This window comes from Nuphar pumila, chromosome 8 (genome assembly GCF_984573655.1).
Source record: "Nuphar pumila chromosome 8, dmNupPumi1.hap1.1, whole genome shotgun sequence".
Classification (NCBI taxonomy): Eukaryota; Viridiplantae; Streptophyta; class Magnoliopsida; order Nymphaeales; family Nymphaeaceae; genus Nuphar; species Nuphar pumila.
The window spans coordinates 22,971,556-22,990,198 of NC_143256.1; the positions used below are offsets into that span (position 1 = coordinate 22,971,556).

An 18,643-nucleotide genomic window follows, 5' to 3' on the forward strand; every position below is an offset into this window, starting at 1 on the left:
TTTGCGATGAATTATAATCTATCGCAAATCTGTCGCTACAATAGCGACAGAATTAGCGACGGATGTGTATCTGTCACAAAATAAAATCTCTGAGGATTAGCTATGACCTCACGACGGATCATGGCATTCGCTAATCCATCACAAATTAGCGATAAAAGTAGCGACAAATGTGTTCGGTCGCTAATTAGAAACTAGAAAATTACGATGAAAGTTATCTATCGCTAATCCGTCACTAAACTTTTTAACACCGGATTTACGATAGATTAGCGATAAATTACGCCCGTCGCTAATCCGCAGATTTCTTGTAGTGAAAAGTTGAGTTCAAATTGAACTCTTAATAAGATCTATAAGCTTTATGTTTGTGGTGTTTCAAACATGTTTTTACCCTTGATGAACATATCTATGTGAGTGTGAAGGTAAGTGTCACTTTCTGTGAGATTTGGACTTTGTCTCTAAAATACTTATGAAACTAAAATACAATACAAGACTCTTAATGTACGACTTCTATATACTGGTAGACATACTATGACCACCTGAAGTGAAAGTGTATAATACGGTGTATATAAGGTCAATTAAGATTCTCAATTCAAAGCTAACATTATTGAGGTTCTAGACTTACTAAGACTAAGTAACACTAATATGAAGGTTTAAACCCAAAAAATACATTTATTTATGCATTTGATCATCTTCACGAATAATCGCTTGAGTCATTTTTCATGGTTTCGATCAACGCGGGGGATTGTTGGGGTTCGACTTAAAATTATCTTAAGTTTTATATATTTTTCTATATTTACCTACATTTAACTAAGTTAGTGGGTGTTTTGTCTTCCTTAAAAGTTTACTTCCACATTGAAGGTTGTAAGAACTTCTCTTGTCGTTATATAGATGGGTGTTGCATTAGAGGGCAAGGCCCTTAAGGGACTTGGATCTTGGGCTTGTCCAATAAACTTTGGATCTTGAACCTTGAACTTTGAACTTTGGGCTTTGGACTATGGACCTTGAACCTTGCACCGTAGACTTGGATTTGAATTTTGATTTAGATTTAGATTCGGATTTGGGTTTCAGACCAATTTGATTTGACCTTTCCTTTTAGTACTTGAGTTGAATTTAACCTCAAGTTTAAATTCAACCTTTAACCAACCTTATGATGGAGTTTGACTTAGCATTAAAACACATAGGATTCATTTGGATCTATGACCAGGCCTGACCAACATCTTTGCATGGGGACATTTATGCTCAAACAGTCCCAGAGCTGCCCAAACCTATTGACCTTGACCCAATCTTGGTCGTTCTCGACTTTGTGAGGGTCATTATGAACCCAAATATTGCCCTTTTTGTTCTTTTCTGGTGCACTCCTTAGACTAGCCGTTTGGGCCCCATTTAATGCTTTTATGAGACTTTATGGGGAGTCGGGAGGCCGGGACCTATATGAACCCCAATTCACTCACATTGTTCTCACCACTCAAGGCTCTGTTCTCCTCTCTCTCACACGAGTTCTTATCTCTGTCTCTCTCCCACAAGCCTTGTTCTCCTCTCTCTCTAGCTCTCTGTCTCTAGTGCATCATCTAGTGAGCCTAGACTTTGACTTGGTCAAGGCTTAGGTTAAAAACAAGCCTAGAGTCCTATCTAAGCTAGTTTGTGTCGAGGTTATCGGTCTTACCTAGTGCAGGGCATGGGCCGATCTTTGCAAGAAGGTGAAAGCTGTGCTGTATCTTGGGGGCGAAGTTGCATGAACACCCATTACACTAAGGATGCGATACTAAAGTGGGACAACTATTACTTGAAAAATAGCGCATATAATGTGTGCCTTCGAGCGCACTTGGTTCAAGCTCAATTAGTGAACTATTTATCAATAAGGATTCCATAATGGACATAGATTTAACAAACCCTTAGGGTTATTCGAAATCACTTTTTGGAATCTACTAGAGATTCCCCACTTCCACAGTCATGTTTGGGATGCTGTTTTAACCATAAAAAATGAACTAAGAAGATCACCAGTGTGACCAACAGGAATGTTACTGGTGTAAAATTTGGTAATTACGACCTCACATTAGTGGTAGATTAATTGAGGAATTGGAACTTACAAAGGTTGAGCCGGTTCCTGTTTTTTCCTTTGTTATTGGCTTCCAAACAGTGATGCAAGTGGGGATTTCACATTTACCACACCAGTGGCCATTTTTTTTATAGGTAAGCTGTGGTTAGGTCGATCCCCACCGGTTATACAACCATACCATTGGGATTTGAACTTGCTCATCCCAACACAAGGTGACCAGAACTAACTGCTCCTACCATACAAGTGGAGCCCCCCTTGGTCTACTCCAGTGGCCTTCGACGGTCACTATCCAAAGGAGTCACCTAAAGTCATTAAAGACACCTTAAGAACCCTAATGATTCTCATGCACATGCATGCTTGTCAACAGTCATTGTGGTCAGTGGTCCTTGGATAAGTGCAATGTGGGTCATCAAAACATATAATTTTGCCTCAAACACCAATGATGATGACTAGTCTATTCTTGTCACATTGCCCCAAAATGTCTGCAAGGACTCTCCCACCTTACAAAATTTCAGAGTAATTCTACATGTAAGAAAAACTATTTATATGTAAATAAGTAGATGTTACTCTTGGATGTGAGACCATTATTTTTCAAAAGTTTTTTTGGAGGGAAAACTAAAAGGACCATTAACTTAAGAAAAATGAGCAAATATTTTGACACTGTTGTAACAAGGCAAAGAGCAGCCAAAAACTGACAATAATGATGATCATGATTGTGGAGAAATAGAGAATAGAAACTACATTGCACACAAAATCTTTTAGCATCTGCAGTTTTGAGAGCTTCAAATGCATGTGTTGCAGGTTATTTAACTGCAATATTTCCTTGCTCAAGCATATGAGACACTGTAGACCCCATAGCCAAAAATGCATAATTACAACGCATGGGCATGTATCTGCACATCCTTTCCAATCACACTATTTTTTTTTAAAGGCAAGCCTAGGGTTAGGTAGATCCCTACCAGATATACAACTATACCATTGGGTTTTGAACGTGCAACATCCCAACACAAGGTGACATGCATTAGCTGCTCCTACCAGACAAGCGGAGGCCCCATTGGTTCCTTTCCAATCACACTAGATAATTAAGGCCAAATGTTGACTTTATTGGGGTTAAAATATAATCACAAATATCGGCATTTTTTTAAAATATCACACTTTTATTATGAGTTTTTAAAAAAAAAAAATTGATATAATCTCAAAATTATGATATTTTCAAAATATCAGGTTTTTATAGCAATAGGCTGTCATTATTAATGGGCTGATCCACCGTGGGTAACCAACCCCATAACTCTTTCAAGTCAACATAGGTGCATTTATTTATGTTTCCATTAAGTAGCCCGAGGGTTCCTTGTCATAAAATAAAATAAATAAATATATACACTGATTATGATTTTTTGTTGAGAGAAACTGATTAACATTTTTTTTTATGATCAACTATTGACTAAGCAAGGAAAACCCTGGGTGGAGCCCCACGACTACTCTAAACTAATTAACATTTACTTAGTGATATCTTTTTCTGATGCTATCAAAACTATTTTTTATTTTTGAGGGAGGACACCTAATAAAACTATCAGGGGTCGTTAGAGCGCCCAAAGAAAAGATAACACACTTTTATTGAAAGCTATATCACAGGGACACACCATTTTGGCTACATGTTCATAATATTTTATTAGATTTTAATTTTATTTCAATAAAGAGCCATTTTTAATGTTAAAATATGCATTGATTTATTATAGAAAGAAAAAGTTTTATGTTGATTTATTGCAGCTCATAAAACTTGGATTGAGCTTAGACTTGGACTGCAGATCCATTCCCATAAGCAGAATGTCAAGTTCAACCCGTTGGGGTTCCAACCTTGTCATCTCTACCTTATGGTAAAAGATCATATTGTTACCAAGATCTTTGTTGAACATCAAGCATGGCACTAAGACTTTTTTATTTATTTTTTATAAATATATCTTTTCAGAACATATAAACAAACTGATTAAGGCAGAATCTGCCCGAATGGCTGATTCCGCCAAATCAGCAAAAAATTGGCTGATTTTTAAGAATGGTGGAATCGGCACGAGTTTCGTTTCATCAAAGGGCCAATTCCACCCGATTCAAGTTGATTCATATCGATTTTAATATTGTTCAAGAGACTCTAGACCCGAGTTAAACACACCCTAATTGAGTTAGTCGGCTTGAAACCGGATCCAAAGCCCACCATTACCAATGTAGAATATGTAGTACCTGGGATGCAAATGGGTTGGAGAGGTTTTGTAATTTTTAGCTGTTCCCGATCCTATCCGGATCAGACTCTCTCTATGTATTAGCTGTTCCGGATCTGATCCATTTGCGTCCCTTATATGGCACCATAAGCAACAAACTCGTGATTTACCTATTAATCACCAATGCACATCAGTGGAGTGTTTCAATCGCCCTCTATCCATAAAAATACTAAATAATACTAATGATGGTGCTGAAGTTGATAGAATATTATCATTAATATTAATAACAATGTGGTAATAATAATAATAATTTGATAACAATAATAATATTTTGATTCTGTAGACTGTAGTATGAGCAGAAACCGTGGTAGCAGTTGTGTTTTCAATAGTTCACGTCCAACCCCATGATCCTCGAATTAAACTATTTTTGACAAGAACGTTTCAAACCTCAAACGGGTTGACTTTAATTATTATTTTCCAATTCTGACACATCTGTAAAGTGGTGGCAATCGGAATTCAGACAAACCAACGAACGTGAAATGTGAGAAGAGAGAAAGGAAAGGACCCATCTGGGTGAAAGAAACTCTCGATGGGGAGGGGGGAGATGGGTTTGGTGATGGTGGTGTTGACGATGGCGATGGTTGGTCGATGCGATCCGTCGGAATCGGATGGCGAGAGGGCGAGGAGCCGGCCGTGGAGGATGCACACGCTGTTCTCGGTGGAGTGCCATAACTACTTCGACTGGCAGACGGTGGGGTTCATGCACAGCTTCAGGAAGAGCGGGCAGCCGGGGCCCGTCACCAGGCTGCTCAGTTGCACGGACGAAGAGATGAAGGGGTACAGAGGGATGGATTTGGCGCCCACCCTACGGGTGCCGTCGATGAGCAGGCACCCCAAGACGGGCGATTGGTAATTTGGAAATGGCCAAAATTCGAACACCCAAATCACCAATTTACTGTTTCTTTATTGGTTGGATTGGTATGAGTGATGTTGGTGTCATTTAATTTGCGTGGTCGTTTTGTTCTGGTTGAAATTTTGCTAACATCTCTCTCTCTCTCTCTCTCTGACCAGTGAAATTTGAAATTTCTGTAATTGGTAACTTCTGCTGTTTTAATGGTTATGAATTTCGATGAAAATTGTCCTTCTTGGATCAACTTCTCTGTGCATGGATTTCCAACTTGTGGTTTGCTTCCTTTTTTTATTTAGTTTTTGAATGATTTATTCATCTGGGTCTCCATGGAAAATTTGCATTCACCAGGATGTTTTCCCTCTTCACAAAATTGAGAAACTCTCTTCTGAAAACTAGTTATATTGCTTTTCTGATGCATGCCCATTTGAGCGTTCATGTTCAACATGCATCATGCTCAAGTGGCGACTATCTGATTGTGTGCTAGTATGATCATTGACAGCAGGAAGGACAGAGTGCTACAGTAAATAGTATTATTATTTTTATTTTTTTTGATAATCTAATGGGTATTACGGTATCTAGAAAGTAATGGAATTTTTTCCTTGGTGACATTTTTTAGGTACCCTGCAATCAATAAACCTGCTGGAGTTGTCTATTGGCTTAATCACAGTGAAGATGCGAAGAATGTTGACTGGGTGGTTATTATGGATGCTGATATGATCGTCAGAGGACCTCTTTTACCATGGGAGCTTGGTGCAGAAAGGGGAAAGCCTGTTGCGGCATATTATGGGTATGCAGAAGGGCTTCTTACTTCAATGCTCTTTGTAAACCTGAAAATTTCCTTTTCTTCTCTTCGTTTTCTGATGAGAAATGAATTCCAAATGTTTCATGTTGATAACTTACCAATACAAATTCTTATCAAAGGAGAAAGCTAAAGGGGGTCTTGGTTATTTATTTATTTCTCCAAATCCTTTTATCTGGAGGAAGGTTGCAACCGTCTATGTCATGTGATAATATTCTGATACTTCGAGAATATTGAAAATGAGTTGAAGCTTATATTACACTAGCACTTGGTGTGAGCAGTTGTTTTCTGTTTAGATCATTTTTAGTTGTGCTATCATCCATCTTCTACTGCTATTTATACTCCTATTATACAGTACAATCTCAGGAGTGATCGTCCATCACTTATGGCTGTTGCAGATACTTGATTGGTTGTGATAATATTCTTGCAAAACTGCATACGGCACATCCAGAATATTGTGACAAAGTTGGTGGCCTTGTTCTAATGCATATTGATGATTTGAGGGCCTTCGCACCATTGTGGCTTTCAAAGACAGAAGAAGTACGGCAAGATCGGGAGCACTGGGCGACTAACATTACTGGTGACATTTACAATAGTGGTTGGATAAGCGAGATGTATGGATATTCTTTTGGTGCTGCAGAGGTGTGAATGGAACCTCTTCCAGTAACTAATAGTTATTATGTACTAGCTTCTTAAATTCACTGATATAATGTATCCTGCCTAGACATAGAAAGTTTAAAATGCACTGTCTTCAACTGTTCTGCAATATATATATATATATATATATATATATATATATATATATATATATATATATATATTTTCATTTCTCTTATGAGCAGGTGGGATTACGCCACAAGATAAGTGATGAACTGATGATTTACCCCGGATATGTGCCTCAAAAGGATGTTGAGCCTCTTATTCTTCATTATGGTTTGGCATTTTCAGTAGGAAATTGGTCTTTCAATAAATTACAACACCATGAAGATGATATTGTCTATAAGTGTGGTCAGCTTTTCACTCCCCCTCCATATCCAAGAGAAGTAAGCTCCAAAGAAGTTTTACTTTCATTTTTCCATGTGAATGCTGCTTACACAATTTATCTCCTTGGTGTTGGTTTATCAGATCTACTTAGTTTTGCTAGCAATGGTGTGTAGGGTAGATTTGGTGTTGTAGAAGTTTATAAATTTTTTTCTTACTATTGGACAAAATACATTATGTTAGGTGAAATGAATCAAGCTGACTTTCTTTCATCATATTGAGAAAATTTTAACTATCTTTCCCTGTTTGAAGTGTTTATTTATGATTTTGCATAGGTTCAACAGATGGAAGCTGATCCTGACAAAAGACGAGGCTTGTTCCTAAGCATAGAATGTATAAATACCCTGAATGAAGGCTTACTGATACATCATGCAGCAAGTGGCTGCCCTAAACCCACATGGTCAAAATATTTAAGTTTCTTAAAAAGTGAAAGACTTTCTGAACTGACCAAACCAAAGTCATTAACTCCTGAAATGCGTAAAAGATTGGAAGCAGTACGGACACAGTCCACTGAAAGGCTAAGAGGAGAAAAGCCAAAAATCCATACTGTTTTCTCAACTGAATGTTCACCGTATTTTGATTGGCAAACTGTTGGACTCATGCACAGCTTCCGTCTTAGTGGTCAGCCTGGCAATATTACACGCCTTTTGAGCTGTGCAAAGGAGGACCTAACGAATTACAAAGGCCAGGATCTGGCTCCTACTCATTTTGTTCCCTCAATGAGTCGGCATCCATTGACAGGAGACTGGTAAGATGGCCACTAGCTTTTATCCAATAACTATGTTCCATCTTTTTATGCATTGACCATTTTTTGTTTACCCATAAAAAAATTCTTTCATTCAATCAGTGTTGTTCTTGAGGTATATGGCTTCATTTCTTTTCATGAATGGCCTGTATAGTGTCTTTTCCTTTTTTTTTAATCTTTTCATCTGGCAACTATACCATGAATCCTTTAAAGATTCTGGTTAGGCAACATATATCATGCACATCCTGTAATGTCTCCACAGGCTTGTGCTCAAAGATGAGAAATTTCTTTTGCTTTAAGATCTTGTTTAAGTTTCTATTCGTTAATAGCCTTCTTGGAAAATGTAATTGGATTTTGGGGCATGTTTGGTTGAGTCTCATGAGATTTGGACTCTTATGCAAATGAGCGAATGAATCTCATTAACATTGGCTAGGCAAACATCAGAAAATGAGTGGTGAGAAATGAACTCTCATTTGCCTTTACAAATCAGAGTTGCTTTCTCATTTAAATGAGAGTCAGAACCACAAGGTGTCTCATATGATTCTGATTGATATGACTCCAAATCAAATTTGATTTGGGATCACGTGACCCAGCAAACCAAACTTACCCTTGATATTTATTGTCTGGAGTTTTATTTTCTTTTTGGGAGTGTTTTCCATTTATGGAAATTATGATATGCTCTAGCATCAATAAGAACTGACATTTCTGTTTCCTTAAATTCACAAGTAAAACTAGGTGATCTTCTTGCTCTTATTTTGTTGATGTTGGATATGCTTAATTTTCTTCTTGTTTTCCAAGAAACCATATTCTATTCATAATTATATCCAACAAAAGGGCCACAAAGATGTGTTTTGTGAAAATTTATCTTTTTCAGCTATTTTGAATGGAAGTCCAATTAGGGAAAAAAAATTCCCCTTAAAAGGTAAGGTTTCTCTAGTCTGCTTGCTTGTGCAATGATAAAGCATGAATTACGTTAGCTACAATTGCATGTAAAGAAGGAAAAGTCGTTCAGTGGCTAAACATGACTGCTTTACACTCCAATCAAATGAGAATGTGTGAGAAAAGATAGAATAGTGCTTGGATAAGGCAAGTGATTTTTGGAATAGCTTGCTTCCACTACCTATCTCAAGACACTTTTGGAGTTGCTTGCTTCCACTACTGGTCTATATGAAGGAAGTAGAATAAAAATCTTCCTACATTAAAAAGAGCTATATGCATTTTTGAAGAAATTGTTTTTTTTTTTATGTAAGAGACATCTGGGACCGCATAAATTCTGCTTTAGTTTTTCATTTTCTGCTTAAAGGGTTATTGGAGGAATTAGTTACAAACAAATCTGGAGCATGGTAGCTCTATTGAAATCCAAGGAGTCACAGATAAGCTAAATTTTTTGAAACTAGTCTCAAATGACTTGCTTGAGACCATGTTAATCACATTCTGTCATCTGAATCAATAACCTCCATTTGAAAAATACACTCTGTACATCTAATTGCTGAAATTTCCAATGCCTAACAGCAATAATTGCCAAGAAGGTTCGAAGAGTATTAATTTGAGCTATAGGAGCAAATGTCTTAGCATAATCTAAATCCATTGTAACCTTCTGGTAACCCTGGTCTCATCTCATGTCACGCTTCCCCATGCCCTATGACGCGTTTCGGTAACCCTGGTCTCATCTCATGTCACAATCAACTAAATATAAATCTCGTTACACAGAAGTTTTGTGACAAAAGATACAGAACAACAATATCAATCATCTTTACTATCAAACATTCCACTTTCAACATCAGAGATGATATCTTGTTGTGGGCTTTGTGGCTCTAATCTAATATTTATATTTCTGATTTCTTCTAAATCATCATGCATCTCAAGTCGTGCTTCTTCTGTAGCCAATGGACATCATGACATGTTTCCACCAATCACTGTAAAGTGCTCTTTCATGAGGTTTGTACCCTCATTAAACACTAAATGACAAAACCTGCATCTTAAAATAGCATGCCTTATATGACCTTCTGGAACCTAACATACTGGTCCATCACCATGTTGGGGACGTCGACCTATTAATAAATCTAATCACCACCACAAGTACAATCACTTAAGACAAAATAACGCTACATTAAAAAGCTAAAATGTTTTCAATTCATAACTCATTATAAAAGTTAAAGTTATAATTGTTAGTTACAAAAACATATGACTATGACTTTATATATAAAAGTCATGTTCGATATCAAACTTCAGCTCAATGATTTTCTTTGTTTATTGTATCGTTCAGTAGTATGAGATAATGATGGTTCTTTTGAATCAGAGACCACCTCTGGCAATTTAACTCCGAAAATTATTGTATGTTCTTGTGCCTTTTTTTATCATCTTTAATAAGACTAGTAAGAAACTTAACACGAAAATCAGTAGGAATGTAATGAGTACATAATTTCATGGTGGAGTTGCTATGCCCTACAACATGGCATTTAAAACTATAAATCTTCTGAGCATTACAAAATTACAAAACTTACACTTCACTACTCCTTTCAGTGGGGACTCTAAGTCAACTGGTGCATAGTATTTCAATGCAGGATCCTTTGGGAGGCATCATCTAAAATTGCTACCCTCCATTGACCTTTTAGGGCATGAATTACTAATTCTAATCACCATAAATATGTCAAACAATATTTAATAACACACTTAGGGACATATTTTGAGTTCTAAGGGAAAAAAATGGGATTAGGGATAAAAATGAACGAATATCTTTTAAAAACATCAAAAAAGAAAGGAGCCTACCCTCCTCTATCCTATGTAACACAGACGCTTCTAACAGGGCACCACACCCACGTCGCACTACATGAGGGAACCGCACCCGCACTCATGCGGTGTGACTTTGGACACAACTTCCTTTGTGTCAGGTGAAGTCAATCACATTGAGGTCCATTTCTGTCCAAAAGTAGATTCAGTTAACCCTAACCAAGTCCAGTTTTATCTATATTATATATATAAATACATAAATGCACATACATACACCTAGTGTTAATTTTAAACTGTTTATATATATATATATATACACCCTCCTTGCACCCTCCGCACACAACTTTTTTTAAACTGCCACATCGCTACATCCACACCTGTATCCGCACTCGCACCTATGTGACATAGCCTCCAACTTTAATCATACACAAATGAAGCAAAGAATAAGAATTTTTTACTTTATCTCACTTCCTTGAGTGAAAAAATGGTGGAAATACACTCTTAAGCAAACCATAAAACCCTTTGCCTTACACACAGATCAACTTCCAAATCGCTCTCACAGCTTCTAGGGTGCATGAGTTCCCCTTGAATGGCCTCTACACAAATGAAGAAGTTGGTTCTTAAGAGGTCTTTAAAACCCAAAAAGTAAAAAATATGATTTGACCCTTTTTAAAGTATGTTGAAGGTGTATTGTATGATACGGGACTGTGTCATTATGATACAACTGATACAGATACAATACACACTCGTATCATGGTACGAGTGTGTATCGTATAAAAAATGCTAATATTAGCGATATGTATCGTACCATATCGTTGAACTATTAATAAATCTAATCACCACAAGCACAATCGCTTAAGATAAAATAACACTACATTAAAAAGCTAAAATATTTTTAATTCATAACTTATTACAAAGTTAAAGTTACAATTTTTAGTTATAAAAGCATATGTCTATGACTGTATATATAAGTCATTTTCAATATCAAACTTCAACTCAATGATGTTCTCCGTTTATTGCATCGTTCAGTAGTCTGAGATGATGCTCATTTCATCTTCTAAATTAGGGATCACCTTTGAAAAACTTACTTCGGCAATTGTTGCACGTTCTCATACCTTTTTTTTATCTTATTTAATAAGACTAGTAAGAAACTCAACACGAAAATCAATAGAAATGCGATAGGTACATAATTTCATGGTGGAGTTGCTATGCCCCACAACATGACATTTAAATCTATACAATTCTTAGTGCATTACAAAACTACAAAAGTTACACTTCACTATTCCTTTCAATAGGGACCCCAAGTCAACTAGTGTACAATATTCCAATGCAGGGTCCTTTGACAGGCATCCTCCAAAACTGCTACTCTCCATTAACCTTTTAGGGCACAAATTACTAAATCTAATTACCACAAATATGTAAAAAAATGTTCAATAACACACTTGGGGACATGTTTTGAGTTCTAAGGACAAAAAAATGGAAGTAGGGATAAAAATGAATGAATATCTTCTAAAAACATAAAAAAAAGAAAGGAGCCTACCTTCCTCCAACTTCAATCATACACAAATAAAGCAAAAAATATTTTTTTTTTAATTTATCTCACTTGAGTGGAAAAATGGTGGAAATACACTCTTTAGCGAACCGCAAAAAACCTCTCCCTTGCGCACGGATCAGCCTCCAAATCGCTTTCACAACTCCTGGGGTGCATGGGTTCTCCTCTAATGGCCTCTACATAAATGAGGAAGTTGGCTCTTAAGAAGTTTTTAAACCCCCCCAAAAAAATACGATTTGGCCTTTTTTAAAGTGTGTTGAAGGTCTATCGTACGATGTGGTATGATACAAGACTGTATTGTATGATACTGATACCTATGTCACCTGAGTATAGATGTGGGTACAGGTACGAGTATGAAGGGTATGCCACAATAATTCCAAAAAATGTGGGTATGGGGACACAACTATATATATATATATTAAATACCACATAAATACAAAATAAATTCAAAATAAACTGAATATAATATAAATATATATGCTATATCTAAAATATATATTATATACTGAAAATATAAAGTTACGAACTTGTATGTACGGAGTGTAAAATGGCGTGTTTGGGTGTCGATGCATGTCAACACGGGTACGAAGGAAAAAATGAAGTGTCCGAGTATCATAAACCGATACGGATACGATACACACTCGTATCGTGATACAAGTGTTTATCGTATAAAAAATGCTAATAGTAACGATATGTATCGTACAATACTTACAACATTGGGTAGAATAGGTGTTAAGATTTGAGCCAAAGGAATGACCTGTCTCTTGTATTTGTTTCACAAAATGAAGTGCTTTAGGAGGTAGTCGACTATATATCCAAAATGTCGCAGGCTTTGAACTCCTCTTTTTAATTAAGGAATAAAAAAGGCTAAATCAAATTCAAAGTGTAAGAACATGACAAACTTAAAAGATATTTGGTTTACTATAAGGATTTAGAATGAAGTGGCTGACCCAACTTTTGACACTGGCAGTATGAATTGTACCGCAGCATAGTTCTATAGTTGATTAAAATAGATTTATTAACCATGGTATGGCATAAGGCTCTTTAATATATTGAGAAACCAACATGAAGGTTTGTGATATATGCAATGCAGTAAAAGTTGGAGAGGAGCATGAGGTTGAAATATTAGACTGCACAAGAAGCATACTGACTATGCATGAAAGACTTAAGATATGAAAAAAAAAACATGATTGATGAGTATGATTCATGATTATTCTGTAGGTTTCTCATTTATCATCAAACTATATATTGGAGTGGTGGTAGTTGAGGTTCAAAATCTTTTTTTCTACAAGTTGGGACAAGTATAGATCATGAGCCTTAGCACTTTGTTGAAATTGCTTATAACTTTCATATCAGTATTGATAGAGCCAATCCATGGTAGGTGAGGGCCACTACGTCTATATATGTTCTTTGTAGCCACTAGTATCTTTAGTTATCAAGTTTCATGAGAATTTTAGTCTCTTCTGCTAATTCCTGAGCTAATGAAGGATATGTGGCTCTACAAAAAAAGGCACTCGCATTATCAAGCTTTGATCTTAATATTGTTGGGAACTCAATGACTCAAAGCTCATTCTTCATCCTAGTTTCCCTTTGCAAATTTTATATTCTCTACGCTTCTTTCATGTACTTATTATATGAATGACTACAACATCCCGTTATTGATGCAGTTTCACGTAGAAGCTTTGCAGTGATTTGCTTTATTTCTGAAGTACACTATTCTCTTGTACCGACACATGCACCCAATATGCTTGCTGATGCATTCATTCAACAAACTGCAAGCATTTCTGTCTTCAGATTTTGCAAGATTAATTTGCTAATTTGCTAATTTGCTCTTTGTTTAGCTGACACCAGATTGAAGATTTTACCCTTGCATTGTTTATCTTTTATTTCCATCTAAGTAATTTCCAAACCCCTTTTCTTTTGTAACCATCTTCATGAAGTGTAGTTTGTGATGACTACCTTTACAACTGGAGTGACTCACTGTTGTCCATGTTGCTTCTCTTTTCATCCCAAATTCACTACATCAGTCAACTGACTACTACTTGCCATTGATAACAAACAAAATTTTTATAACAAACCATAACTTTCATAAGATACTTCCAAAGCACACGGAATTTGTTGCTAATAACTCTTATTACAGGAGAATGAATAAGATAAATGACCATAATGCCCTCATGCACATTGACTAAAAGGTATAAGGAAATGAAAAGGACAAAAGTTCCTCATAATACCAATATAATACACCTATAAACTATTTTATGCTTGCAGTTCCGTTGCAGTAGAGATGAATGCAGCTAATATCCTTATGCTTAAGAAAAAAAAAGAAAAAACTGGACATTGCTGGAATACATATTCAGCATTTTATGTTGACCAAGATCCTTTTCCAGCTCCATTAAAGATTCAATAGATTACATGACACATGTATATATTTCCTTGGCATGTCCATGTTATTATTTTATGTATAAGAGCTTCACATACATTACGTTATGAGACCTGTATTTTATAGTCTTATGAACTACTTTTCCTGATCTTATCCTGGTCTTCTTGATGATTTGAGTATTATGTGAAAGCTGACAAGTGGATTATAAAAGTCATGCATTACAATATTGTTGTGGATATTGTTGAACATGTAGCTTATTGATCCAAGTGCTTGGTGAACTTTTTCAGGTATCCAGCAATCAACAAACCGGCAGCAGTTCTTCATTGGTTAAATCATGCGGATATAGATGCTGAGTACATTGTTATTCTAGACGCAGATATGATTCTAAGAGGTCCGATTACACCATGGGAGTTCAATGCAGAGAGAGGGCATCCTGTATCCACACCATATGGGTGAGGGAAAAAAACCACCATGTCTGCTTATCAGTGCCAGCATTTTGAAATTATCATTTTTAAATGCCTGATTAGTTTGCTGTGATAGGTATCTTATTGGTTGCAACAATGAGCTTGCAAAAATTCATACACGTCACCCTGAAGCATGCGACAAGGTAGGTGGAGTAATCATTATGCACATAGATGATCTACGAAAGTTTGCATTATTTTGGCTCCATAAAACAGAGGAAGTAAGGGCTGACAAGGAACATTATGCAACTAAATTTACTGGTGATATTTATGGAAGTGGTTGGATTAGCGAGATGTATGGCTATTCCTTTGGTGCGGCTGAGGTATGGTGCAGTTCGAAAACCAGATGCTTGTGCATGCACAGAATCATCTAACATATACTGCCGGAACACACAGACACACAGTCATCTAAACTATACCTGCTTGCTGTCACACACACACACAAAAAAAAAAAAGAACAAAAAAACACGTTCATTAACAAATAAGTTCATGTCTGCATCTGTTTGATTTTGTGCTCATGCAAGATAAAATCTGCAAGCAATGCAAGTTTAGTCATTGATTTTTGGAATTTAAAGTTGTAAACCAATATTCTGCTTTACCTACTTTTTTCTTCCTTAGGCCTGCTTATCTTGTTGCTTCCAAATTCATATATTCGTATTTGTGCATGGATCTAAATTTATTTTGACGGATGCTGTGTTTATATAAATCAGCATGTGAGCATGAGAGAGAGAAGAGGGAGAACTCGTGTAGCAGTCAAGGGGTCATCCAGCCACGACAATAGGATGCCTATCTCATTATAACTTTATATATATACTTTAGGGTTCTTTGGTATAATGACCACCATACCTTATAAAGGCACATCATGTACAAACACTGAAAGATACAGTAAAACACAAAATCAACGCAACATTTACATTGATATGACCTCAGAAAAGAGCCAGAAAAACCATGAAAACTTGTTCTAGATGTTCACAGGTGAACACCAAAATGCCTCTGGCGGTCCAAAATATACCAAAAATACCCTTGATGCATTTCTAAAGGATTCTGAATTCTGATGCACTCTCTAACAACACCCCATCGTTAGTAATGTAAGGGACTTTGTGAATATGTTGTCAATTTATTGTTCACTAAAAAAACTGAGGCACAAGTTCTTGATCTTTCACCTTTTAATGAATAAAGTGCTGATCCAACTGTATATGTTTAGTTTTTCCATGATGCACTGAAAACATAGCAATGGTGATTGCCCTTGATTATCAACACATAAAAACTGATTTACTAATATGTTTTGAAGAGGGAGAATGTGTTTACTCTGTGTGTGTGGATTTCAGACATTTTCCCTGAGACCAATTGTATGAATCCACCATAGAATCCAAAAGTAAGCCAATATAAACCACATGCACAATGAGAAAAAACTACTAATTTTTCCTTTTTTAGCTCGTATTGACTTTGGACCTTCTTCTTCATGCAGTTAAATCTGAGGCACAAAATAAACACAGACATATTAATCTATCCTGGTTACGTTCCTGAGCCAGAGGTTGAACCCAGGGTCTTTCATTATGGGCTGAAATTTGGGGTAGGGAACTGGAGTTTTGACAAAGCTGATTGGAGGAATACTGACTTAGTGAATGTCTGCTGGTCAAAGTTTCCAGATCCACCTGATCCTTCCATGCTTACCACTACTGATGACCGCACTCTAAGAAGGGACAAACTAAGCATTGAGTGTGCCCAGAAGCTGAATGAAGCCCTTTATCTTCATCACAAAAGAAGAAAGTGCCTTGAATCAGATGGAAAAAACAATTCAACTCAGTTGCAGATGAACATTTCTAATGGAAGATGGCAAGAGAGAAAAAAAGCCACAATTAGACTGTATCGAGATTTACAACATAGCCTGCACGATCCACCTGATGTTTTGATTGTGTATCCTAGGTATTGGATGGTCAGCCTGTGGACTCTCTCTGTCTTTGGGTTTTTAGTAGTCCTCTCAGTAGTACTATCAAGGAAGAGAGTGGATAGATTGGACAAGACAAAGAGCAAAGAGTAGAAATACAACTTCCTGCATTTGGGTACCAGAATTAAATGCAGATAGTGATCACCATGATAATTTTTATAGGAAATCTAGAGTCCTAGAGATATATTTATTTTCCAAATTTATTTTGCATTTGAGTAGATTTTCAGCATACACCTTGTAGATCACACATGCTCTTTCTGACATTTATAGCAACTGCTGGATCAATGAGTTGATGAAGCATGAACCGGGAGGCTATCTACTAGATAATATGAAATCTTTAATTTATCAAGAGAACTTTGGCCTTTTAGGGAATGATAGATTCAGCATCCATGAGTAGGTGCTTGGCTAATGATATCTGTTGAAGTGTGGAATGAGTGGATGCTCATGGCATGGTTTGAAGTGTAAGTCCAAGTGATATCTCATCTTTCATAATAGTATTGGTTTTGTGTTTGATTAGCTGCTTTAGAAACAACAGAGGACCAACAAGCTTCTCACTGGAAGCAATTCTTTTTTCTTAACATAGAATTGGGTTCTTTTCTTTTTGTAACTGTTGAAGTTGTAAGGCAAGCAGAAAATCCATGCCTTCTTCGGAAGAAAAAAGCTTCTCAAATTGGTTGTATTAGTCATTGTATCATGATTTTTATTGCATTTATTTTAGAAATGCTTTTTGCACATGCAAGCTCCAACTGAATCAGCATATTGATTGTTAAATTTGATGCTACAAGAGCTGTTTTTACTTTCCAAATTGTCAGCCTTTTAAAAGATGAGTATCCTTGCACTCTGCTATTCTAGGACTGAATCAGATGGCCAGTCGGCACACTTAGTGATTTTTCATTTGATCCTAATGCATTTAGTTAGTTGCTTCTCCAGATTTGGCTGTGAGAAACACGGAATTAGGCTTGGTTATCCAAGGCTGATCTGATCCAGAACCAAAGCATTTAGATATCTATCTGAGTTATTAAAACCACAAATGAGTGTGTAACGCCCCAAAATTTTCAACCCATTTAGTTAAATAAATTTAAAATCTGAAAATTTAAGACCATTTTTTTTGAAATATGAGTAAGAAGCAGCGAAAATCTTTCTTTTGGGTTTGGTTAGACAATCTTGAGCGGGTTACAGGCGAGTACCCAAACACATCCATGGATTGAACCAAACCCTGATTTGGACTTGGGTCTCAATCCATCAGAGTAGTTAATTTAACATTTGTATCTACAAACTATTCAAAGCAGGAAAGATTATTATGAACATTAAAAAGGGTTTCAAAACACCCATATATCTCATATAAGTATTTGCAAAATAAATAAGTTCTAACAACCAAAACCAGAACACAAAATAATATAAAAAGTTGGTCTCAAGCTGCCATCCCATCCACCCATCGTAGTTGTAGCTAATCATAACCTGAAATAGTTATGATTAAGGGGTTAGACTTCATCCAGCCTGATAGGTACAATAACATCACATAATTATACGAAACTAAAACATATGCGACAAACAAACACAGTAGTATGCATTTCATCCATTAACACTCATTCATGCTATGAAACATGCATTTGTTGACATAACTATATGATCATTGCATCTAAAAAATTAAGAACATACACAAGTATGCTTACCAATATAAAACATGATAACACATGTGATACTAATGAATCTGTCATTAATTGAATCATGCAAGTAACCGAATCTAAATGTATGCATTATCAAGACATGTTTTCCATTATATGAATAAGATGTCTTTGTTTCAATATTTACCA

General features: G+C 36.3%; 2 protein-coding genes across 3 annotated transcripts in view; one reads left to right on the plus strand and one right to left on the minus strand.

The window, feature by feature from the left end:
• Positions 1 to 4,417: 4,417 nt before the first annotated feature.
• LOC149829790 (uncharacterized) overlaps positions 4,418 to 18,643 on the minus strand; it is a 58,113-nt gene continuing 43,887 nt past the window's right edge. Inside the window, exon 2 of the mRNA XM_090015632.1 lies at positions 4,418 to 4,433. The gene's annotated coding sequence lies outside the window, so the exon portion shown is untranslated. The remainder of the gene's footprint in view (positions 4,434 to 18,643) is intronic.
• On the plus strand, positions 4,790 to 17,561 carry LOC149829791 (peptidyl serine alpha-galactosyltransferase-like). Of its 2 annotated transcripts, XM_090015627.1 has the most exons (8): positions 4,790 to 5,172; positions 5,790 to 5,960; positions 6,371 to 6,614; positions 6,815 to 7,015; positions 7,289 to 7,761; positions 14,708 to 14,872; positions 14,961 to 15,204; positions 16,350 to 17,561. In XM_090015627.1, exons 1-8 carry the CDS (start codon positions 4,853 to 4,855, stop codon positions 16,920 to 16,922), a joined length of 2,391 nt encoding a protein of 796 aa, XP_089871753.1. In that variant the 5' UTR covers positions 4,790 to 4,852; the 3' UTR covers positions 16,923 to 17,561. The 2 variants fall into 2 exon arrangements, with proteins under 2 accessions (XP_089871753.1, XP_089871754.1); XM_090015628.1 differs by lacking the exon at positions 6,815 to 7,015.